General features: G+C 53.5%; 1 protein-coding gene across 1 annotated transcript in view; it reads left to right on the forward strand.

The window, feature by feature from the left end:
- GPR132 (G protein-coupled receptor 132) overlaps positions 1-5,849 on the forward strand; it is a 9,706-nt gene extending 3,857 nt beyond the window's left edge. The window contains exon 2 of the mRNA XM_004699137.1: positions 4,765-5,849. Coding sequence (XP_004699194.1) covers positions 4,765-5,849 — 1,085 coding nt within the window. The remainder of the gene's footprint in view (positions 1-4,764) is intronic.
- The last annotated feature ends 4,394 nt before the right edge of the window (positions 5,850-10,243 follow it).

A 10,243-nucleotide genomic window follows, 5' to 3' on the forward strand; every position in this document is an offset into this window, starting at 1 on the left:
CTCATTCCTCCTCCTCTCCAAAGTCTCTGAGCTGCGTCCTTGGGTGAATGCTGCCCTTTCCCTCTTGAATGTCCATTGCTCTAACAGAGATGGGAGTTCTTTTCAGACCTGAAGGATGACTAAGGACCATAGTCTTGGGGGTCTCACCTGCCTCTGTGTGACGAGTAAGCCTGGTCTCTTTTATGATTTGCGGTCTTGTTCCAGTTTTCCCCACTCTACTGTGACCTTTTCAGAGAAGGTGCTTGTGGCGGCTGGGCACCGTCTGGTTCTTCTGTTCTCAGGGAGGCTGGCGCTTGTGTGGGACATTCGTCCATTGGACTTGCTTCCGCGTGTCTTTCAGCTGTCATCGCTTCTGTGCTCAGGAAGAGACCAATCGTTGCACTAACGTGGCTGTGCACAAGGCTTCACGGCCCCAGCAGGGTGTGGAACATCATCTCTGTTAGGCCAATTCATCTTGGTGTTCCCGAGATGCTAATCCTGATGCCCTTCTTCTGCCTTTTTTTTTTGTAACTCAGTTTATTGGTTGTTTTTAGATCAGTACAGAGATATTATGAACAATTTGTACGCAATTCCTAATGCTTGTACCAAAATTCTAAAATGGCATGTAAATACAATTCTTTTCTAAATTCCAGTGACTTTCCAGCTTTAAATTTGGATGCAATTTTTAAAGAGATTATCAAATGTTGATAACTTATCTTCAAATGTTGATAAGCTGTTAAATCTTAAGTCCCAATAATTCACAATTTAATGTCAGACAAACTACACACTCAAATGTTCAGCCTCTCACAGCACATAACAAAGGAATCAGGAAAAATGGACTACCACGACCAATGGTGTGACAGAATGCACACAGTTCTGACATGAAAGCCATGACAACAGAATGATTTTCAGACGCAATTGTACTTAAAAAACATGGAAACAAAATTCTAAATCTTCAAGTCATACAAATGCATGACAGTGACTCCAAATTGCATTAAGTCCATTTTGTATTATGGATACAAGCCTCCCCACGGAATGTTATGTTGACACCAAAGACAGTCAAATCTCCCCACAATTCAACATGCACTATTTTTTTAAATCAATTTATTGGGGCTCATACAATTCATCACAATACATAGATCAATTGTGTAAAGCACACCTATGCATTTGGTGCCCTCATTATTCCCAAAATTCGCTTTCCTCTTGGGTTCCCGGAATCAGCTCATTTTCCTTTTTTCCCCTTCACCCCAAGAACCCTTAATAATTTATAAATTATTATATCTTATATTACACTGCCCGGCATCTCCCTTCACTCACCCCTCTGCTGCCCGTCCCCCAGAGAGGAGGTTATATGTAGATCCCTGTGATCAAGTCCCCCTTTCTACACCCCCCTTCCCTCCTGGTATCGCCACTGTCACCCCTGGTCCTGAGGAGTTCATCTGTCCTAGATTCCCTGCGTTTCCAATTCCCATCTGTACCGCTGTGCATCCTCTGGTCTAACCAGGTCTGCAAGGCAGAATTGGGGTCCTGGTAGTTGGGGGGAGGAGAACATGCACTATTTTGTGGCTGTACCAAAAAATAAACAATCAGTAAATGATTTCAGGTCTTAAAAAAAAGTATTTACACTTAAAAAATGGGATGAAGTGGGATTTCCTCCTTCTTAAAGGTGTTTGTAGAACTACTGAAAAACTCCCATTTACAAAATAATTGATTAAAAATGTTCCTCTGAATTGTACAAGAAGGGAGCTAACGAGCCCACTGATTAGACAAGCACTCATCAGACTTGGCTTCGTCTCCTCCTGGTTCGTCAGCGGCTGGGCTCTCCTCGCCTTGATTCTCCAACTCGGCACGGCCATCTGCTTTAGTTCTTGGTGAGCGACTTCAGCCTCTGCCCTTTGCGCCTCTTTTCTCTCGTGTCCCATCTTCTCTTGGGGTGCTCCTTCACCGCCCCTTTGGCTGAGCTGACCTTCCTTTTGGGGCTCTTGGCTGCGGGGAGGGTGCTTGCTTGATGCCTGTGCACCTCAGGGCACTGAGAACGTCCTTGAAGCTGGGTGGGTTACCTGGTAGCCGCCGCTCTGCCCACTGTCTGAGCTGCCAGGATGTGCAGCGGGGCCTCTTTTCTTCTTCCCGTGCTGCCCAATATTTTGCCCGTAGGCTCCTTCAACACTGCAGCTCAAATCTGGATTTTCCCCTCCTTCATTTCTTTCAGCTTGATAAATGCTGAGCGTCTCCTGCCCTTTTGCCAGCCCCAAAGGGGCCCCCCTCCCCCAACTTTATTATTTTTCTCTTCAGCGCGTTCGCTGCGTCATTTCTTCTATTAGCTCCAACTACTCAGTGCTCGGAAGTACTTTTTTTTTCTCATTTGATGCGTGTTTATTTATTTTTTCTTTTTTTAAATCATTAGGGGCTCATACAACTCTTATCACAATCCACAAACACATCAATTGTGTAAAGCACATTTGTACATTCATTGCCCTCATCATTCTCAAAACATTTGCTCTCCACTTAAGCCCCTGGCATCAGGTCCTCATTTTTTCCCCTCCCTTCCTGCTCCCCCCTCCCTCAGCCCTTGATAATTTATAAATTATTTTGTCATATCTTGCCCTGTTTGACGTCTCCCTTCACCCACTTTTCTGATGTCCGTCCCCCAGGGAGGAGGTCACATATAGACCCTTGTAATCAGTTCCCCCTTTCCAACCCACCCAACCTCTACGCTCCCAGTATCGCCACTCACACCACTGGTCCTGAAGGATCATCCGCCCTGGATTCCCCTTCTCTGTGTTTCCAGTTCCCATCTGTACCAGTGTACATCCTGTGGTCTAGCCAGACTTGGAAAGTGGAAATCAGATCGTGATAGTGAGGGGGCAGGAAGCATTTAGCAACTAGAGGAAAGTTGTATTTTTCATCGTTGCTAATCGCAAACTGATTGGCTTGTCTCCTCCCCAAGCCCCCTCTGCAAGGGGATCTCCAGTGGCCTACAAATGGGCTTTGGATCTCCACTCCGCACTCTCCTCCTCATTCACTATGGTAAGATTTTTTGTTCTGATGATGCCTGATAACTGATCCCTTCGACACCTCGTGATCGCACAGGCTGGTGTGCTTCTTCCATGTGGGCTTTGTTGCTTTTAAGCTAGATGGCCGCTTGTTTACCTTCAAGCCTTTAAGACCCCAGATGCTATACTTTCTGATAGCCGGGCACCATCAGCTTTCTTCACATTTGCTTATTTACCTGCTTTGTCTTCAGCGGTTGTGTGGGGAAGGTGAGCATCATAGAATGCTAATTTAATAGAAGAAAGTATTCTTGCATTGAGGGAGTACTTGTGAGTGGAGGCCCAATGTCCTTCTGCTACCTTAATACTAAACCTATAAATATAGGCACATAGATTTATTTCCCCATCCTCATATATAAATATATTTGCATATGTACATGTCTTTATCTAGACCTCTATAAATGCCCTTTGCCTCCCAGCTCTTTCCTCTATTTCCCTTGACTTTCCTCCTGTCCCACTATCATGCTCAGTCCCCACCAGGGTTTGAGCAATTCCTCTTGGTTACATTACCCTTGATCATGCCCTACCAGACCTCCCACACCCACCTCACCACCAATTTGGATCACTTATGTTCCCTTGTCCCTGGGTTTGTTACCACCTTCCTTTCCCCCCACTCCCCCTCTCCCATGTCCCCCCGGAACTGTCGGTCCCATTGTTTTCTCCTCCAGATTGCTCATCCAGCCTGCCCTATCCAGACCGACTTGTGGAAGGACTTCTCAGGTCTCTGTTGGCTTCCATTTGGTCTTTTCTTTGCTTCCTGTTTGTTTGTTTTTAATGATTTGCTCTTTTCATGGAGGATGTCCTTCATATCACTCCACAACTTGCCCGGTCTTAGTCACTGCTGTTCAATGTGCCAGCACTCTCCTCCAGCCGGTCTCTAAACTCAAGGTTGTACTTTGGCTCCCATGCACCTGTTTTGATTTTCTTCGGCTTCAACTTGAGCTGGCATAGGAGCGGTTGATAGTCTGTTTTCAAGTCAGTACCTGACCTGGCTCTGACTTGAGTTTCTCCAGTATCCTTCAATCACTCCAAATATGAACGTTGGACAAGGAATAAATAAGGTAAAAGAAGGATTTATCCATTTGAACTTTGGTGTTGGTGAAGAACGAGCAAGCACAGCTGTCTGAGAAGAAGTCCTGCTAGAACACTTCTTAGCCCCAAGGGTACTGAGGCTTCAGCCCCCATCCTTAGGGAGTGTCCTGAGGAGACACCAGTCCCGGAGAAGGACATCATGCTGGGGAAAGGAGGGGAGCAGTAGATGAACACGGTGGCTGCAGCAGTGAGCTCAAAACAATTCTTAGGGTGTACAGGGCCGCGGAGGGTTTCCTTGCGTTCCACACAGGTTGTTGTCAGAGCTGACTCAATGTGCCTAACAGCAAGAATGACGTCGTCTCCAGCCACAATGCAGTCTGTGTGATTCCTGTGCAGTCCATCCAGTGAATGCTGACCAATGGTATTTGCCATGAGCATGGCACTGGCCTTGAAAAATTCTGTCATGACATCTCTGGTTTCCATTTTACCATCAAGCTCCTATTTTTTATCTACCGACTCTTATTTCCAACTTTCACATACTAATCACCAGTAATTATCAGTACAACCTATGCTCTGTGCCGCATGGTCAAACCATCACTTAAAAACCCCTTGGTTTCCAGTTAGACATTTCCTTGACCCTTCTCCTCTCCTGCCACCAGGCGATTTCCAAGTCCCCAGCCACACTCTCGTCCCTGTTTTACAGAAAACGCCACCCTAGTGACCCCACCTGGCCTCTCTGCTGAGCACTGCAATGCGTCCTTCGAGGAGAGCCGAGTCTTCCTGGTGGTGGTGTACAGCTCGGTCTGCGCCCTGGGCCTCCCTGCCAACTTCCTGACGGCCTGGCTGACGCTCATGCAGGCCCTGCAGGGGAACGTGCTGGCAGTCTACCTGTTCTGCCTGGCGCTCTGTGAGCTGCTCTACCTTAGTACCCTGCCTCTCTGGGTCTTCTACATCCAGAACAAGCACCACTGGACGCTGGGCCCGGCAGCCTGCAAGGTGACCGCTTACATCTTCTTCTGCAACATCTACATCAGCATCCTCTTCCTGTGCTGCGTCTCCTGTGACCGCTTCCTGGCGGTGGTGTACGCGCTCGAGTGCCGGGGCCACCGCCACCAGAAGACTGCCGTGCTCATCTCAGTGGCCGCCTTTTTGCTTGTGGGGCTGGTCCACTACCCGGTGTTTGACATGGCCGAGCAGGACACCTGCTTTGAGACGCTGCCAACCGACCTCACCATCGCCCGCTACCACTACTCCAGATTTGCCGTCGGCTTTGTCGTCCCACTCCTGGTCATCGCCTTCACCAACCACCGCATCGTCCAGAGCGCAGGGCAGAGTGAGGGCCTGAGTGCCGCCCAGAAGGCCAGGGTGAAGCGGGCGGCGCTCGCCATTGTCTTCCTCTTCCTGCTCTGCTTTGGGCCCTACCACCTGGTGCTCCTAGCCAAAGCCGCCGCCTACTCCTACCACCAAGGGGACCGGGAAGCCATCTGTGCCTTCGAGGTGAAGCTGTACACGGCGTCCGTGGTGTTCCTGTGCCTCTGCACCGTCAACAGTGTGGCTGACCCCATCATCTATGTGCTGGCCACGGAGCACTCCCGGCAGAAGGTGTCCCGGGTCCACAGGGAGTGGAAAGCCTGGTCCACAAAGACGGACCTCACCAAGCTCATGAGCCTCAAGGACTCTGAGGAGGCCAAGTCGCCCACTGCACCTGGGGGCTGTGATGAGTTTCCCAGGCCTGGCGATCTGCCCGTGAGCCCTGGTGGCACAGAAGCTAAGGAGCTCCACTGCTAACAGGAAGTCGGTGTTCAAACTCACCAGCTGCTCCTCGGGAAGGAAGTGAAGCCGCCTGAGTCTGTCACAGAGAGCCTCCCCATCCCCATGGGCTGCTCGCCTGCCCTGCAGGTCACTATGTGCTGCCATCAACTGGATGGCAGTGGATTGGGGCCCACCTACCAGCTCCCCCCAGAGCGGCTGAGCGAGGGTCCTGCGGAGCCTTAAGTGCCTGCAGAGAGGTCGGCGGGTCCAGGAATTGGGGGTCCCCCTCAACACACACACCAAGTCATCCTGCATGGTACCTGTGGAGATCTTTCTACAAGACCTGTACCTGGTTTCTTCTCTGTGAGCCTCTGCCTCTCCTGGCGGCCCCACAGCTCAGAAGTCCAGGATCCACCTGGAAGGAGGAGTCCAGCAAGGGGCAGTGGCCCAGCCAGGAGAGAGCTGGCAAGCCTGAGGGAGATCACAGGCCTCTCCTCCAAGTTCTGCCTGGTGGTTGTGCCCGAGAGTGATCAGCCAGCAGCCAGGGCTTTGGCAGAGGTCCCGGGGATGCCCAGCGCTGTGGGCAGCTGGAACCTGCCCGGAACAGACACGTGCTAGGCTGCTTCCTCTCTGTGGTTCTGTGCCAGCCTTGTGGAGGGCTGCATGCTGGGGGACATGCATGGTGCCCTTCCCTGGGGTTGGCTCTGCTGAGGACAGACACTACTGTGGACCCCTGAAGGGAGCTGGATGCCCCTCTTAGGAAGCCCTGATCTGGAACACTCGGGGAGGCGTCGGCCCCACTGGTGTGGGATTCCTTCACTTAGAGACACCCCAGCTTCATCGTTGGGAAGAAGCCAATGGGAACTGGATGAGTCAGAGCCAAGCAGAGACTTCTCCCCTCACTGCCCCCACAGCCTAGCCCAGCCCTTGTGGTCCTATGGAGTGAGCGCTGCCCAGAAACAGCCGAAACAGAGCCAGCACTGCATCGGGAGCCACTGGGCTGCCTGGGTTCCTCATCCACCCCTGCTCCCCACCTGCTATCTCCACCTCGTGCCTCAGCGGCCAGCCAGCAGTGGAAGGGAGAGGCGCTGGCCACCATCGCCCCCCAGGTCTTGTTCCCACAGTCCTTCCCCTAGGCCAGTGCCCTTGCACTGTTGGAGAAGTCAAGGACATACACTTGAGAAGCAAGGGCACAGGCGATGTGCTCGTCCCAGAGCCCTCTGAATGAGAAGCGGTGTGGTTTTGTCTTTCTATTGCAAGGTTCACCTCTGGTCTCTTGGTGGGCCAGCCCTGAGGGGCTGTGTCCTTGCGGCTGCCACGGGACATGCATGTTTTGGGGCTTGACAAGGTGTGGGCTGGGGTCCTGGAGACAGTCTGGAACATCCAAGCAGGAAGAGGCGGCACCGTGCTCCCATGGCATCTGAGTCCCCCGTAGCTGCTATGGCATTCCACAAACCAGGGGCCAACAGACCCCCGGCTCATCCTCTGGTGGGTTTGGAGCCCAGAAGTGAAGGTGCCAGCAGGCTGGATCCTTCTGATGTCCAACAGGCCAGTCTGTGCCCACCTGCCTGCTGGCAGCTGCCTGCAAACCCGGTGCGGCCACACCTCTGCCTGCATCTGTCTCTGTGTCCTCTCCCTTCGGCCTTATACAGGGACATTCTCCATTGGACTAGGAGCCCACAGCCTGTAGCCCAGGTTGGCCTGCTCACACCTGCACTGGGCCTGCATGCACTGCCTCAGGCGTGAAGGCATGGGTTTGTCTCTCTGGGGATAGACTGTTCAGTCCCGCGAGGGACTTCCAAAAATTCACTAGAAATTCCCATGATCTTTTCATTTCATGTTTCCCCAAATTCTGTGGCCCTGAGGATGAAGCAAAGTTATGTCCCCACACCCAGTGAGGAAGGAGAGCAATCAAGACATAGTAATCGTCACTTAATGAGATCTCTTCCAGTCTAAGTGAACCATGGGGAAAATCTTGCTTGGTTCTTGCTGGATCCTGCCTCTGGCTCACCAATTGACCTCCAGTTCTTTGACATGTTGCCTGCCAGACCCGGAGTCAGCAGCCTGCCTTCTTATCTGCTGACCTTGCATTCATTCGCTTCTGCAGCCAGTAGCCTGCTAGCTGACCTGTGGATCTTGCATTCATCAGCCCTTGCAGCTACAGGAGTGAGAAGCCTCTGTCCTGACAGTCCATAGTGTCCATGGACTTGGAACTTGCCTGCCTCAACAACCGTATAAGCCATTACCTTTATGTAAACCTCTTTCCATATATAAGCGTCACTGGCTTTAGGGAAGCCAGTCTATGACATCCACTTTAACACTAGGCCTGCCTCAGAGTGACATCCTAGCAAGAGAGTCGGGTTCATAGCCTCGTGCTGAGCTTAGTGGTCCTCAAGGAGGATGAGGCGCCCGCTGTTCCCAGGAAGGTCGCTAGAGGGTGCGTCCTGGCTGGGGGTGGGGAGTGCTGCCCAGCACGCTGGTCATCCCGCGGCCACTAGGGGGCAGTGCGCCCCAAAGCTGTGTCCGTGGAGCCACACCCCAGCCGGTGGCCCTTGGTGAGAGGGCCTGGACCAGGCGGCAGAACCCTTTGCTCACAAGCATCCCGCGGGGACACTGAGCACAACCAGGCACCAAGCCCGGCAGGCCCCGTGCCTACAGGTGGCCCATACAGAGGGCAGCGGCCCCTAGGAGACACTAGCGGGCCCTGGGCAGATCCCAGAGGCTGCTGGCGGGGGCGTGACGCGTCGGCATCAGGGCTGGAATCCCGGCACAGCTCAGGGCCCAGCCTGGACCTCAGGAGGGATGGGCGCACACCAGTGGACAAGGGCTCTGTTGGCACCCAGGTCGGAGCAGCCCCAGGTGCCTGACAGCAGGCATAACAAACACTGATGGGGTCATCAAGAGGGCGACCGCCGAGCAGCCCTCCTAGCAGGCTCAAGACCAAACTCACTGAAACGACCTGCCCAGTACCTCCCTGCCCTGCTTCGAAGTCCATGGGGGCTCTGAGGGACCCCAGCAGGCTTCCTGAGCACAGGGGCCACTGCTACCATCTGCCAGCTAACCCTGCATTATTCAGCCCAAATGTGCAAACTGCTGAGCAAACTTTTTTCCTGTCCCACAGCCAGCCCATAAAGGGGAGCCAGCTTCCAGACTGCGCTTGTTCCCATGCCAACCTAATTCAAACAGGTCCAGACCCTTGACCCTCTTCCTGCCCACCACAGCCCCAAATCCCATAGGGGCAATAGATCTGTCCCCTTACTCGTCTTACAATGCTTGCTGTTTGGCTAAGAGTTCTCTGAAGTTAGCAAGTGTTTGTGAGGCTGTCTGCCACGGTACAGACTGAGAGACCCTATTGGACAGCTCCCTCTGTCCTCTAAGATGGCCAAGTCAAAATGGACTCCTCTCACTGGGTTTGGGGTAGCAGCTTGTGGGGAGGCCAAGAAGCCCCTCGGAGGTGGGGGTTCCCTTCCCCCATGTACCTGTGTTCAGACGCTTGTATCTGAGTGAGTACAGACCTGCGATTGCTGCAGTTCACAGCAGGGACTTCCGTGGCTTTGAGAAGGTTCTTACATCCTTCGGGTGAGTTACCTGCTTCGATCATTTCTCCAAGGAGCTCTGGACAGTGGTGGTGGGAAGACAGGCTCTGGGCCCACTGTCCCCACATGGCCCAGAGACCAGTGACCTTACACAGGGTTTCAGAGGCAGTGCAATAAGAATGTTTGCCCTTTCCACCTCCTTCCCCCAGGTCTATCCTCATAGACGATTCAGGTGTCTGAGAACGTCCTTCCTGGGCCCTCAACTCCTGGGCTAGTTCTCTCCCCTCCCTTCCCAGCGGCTGTCTGGATGGGACACAGGAGGTGACCCTTCACCCGTCCTTTCCTCAACGACCCCACATGTCCAACAGGGCGGGCAACCGCACCCAGTTCCTTGGTCACCTCCCTGGTCTTGAGTGAGCCTTGAAAGGACAGGTGGGAAGTTGCACGCTAATTCCATCTTCCGTGAAACTTTGGGAGCCTCCTTGGCATTGTGCTTGAAGGACCGGTTTCCAGATTCTGCGTCCGATTCGGGGCCTGTCAAGGAACATCGGTACATTGCAGCCCCCGCTCTCCCCGCCTCTTGCCCGCCCACTTCGGCCCCGGCCCCGCCGCACGACAGCCAGCACGCGGCGGCCCCGGACTCCAGGCGGGGAAACAACCGACTCAACGGCCGCCGCTGTCCGCGCGGGAAGAAGCGCCGCTTGGCTCCGCCCCGCGGGGTTTGAACCGGAGGCCCCGCCCGCCCCCATCCGGGTTTTGCCGAGAGGCCCCTCCCCGTCCGGGGTTTGAACCGGAGGCTCCGCCTTATCCGGAAATGGCCTGGAGGCCCCGCCCCAGTCCTGGTTTGAACCGATGGCTCCGTCTCCGGTCTCGACCAATCAGCGGGCGTGGGGC

This window comes from Echinops telfairi, unplaced genomic scaffold, assembly GCF_000313985.2.
Source record: "Echinops telfairi isolate 266 unplaced genomic scaffold, ASM31398v2 ScPeMD7_18;HRSCAF=68, whole genome shotgun sequence".
Lineage (NCBI taxonomy): Eukaryota > Metazoa > Chordata > Mammalia > Afrosoricida > Tenrecidae > Echinops > Echinops telfairi.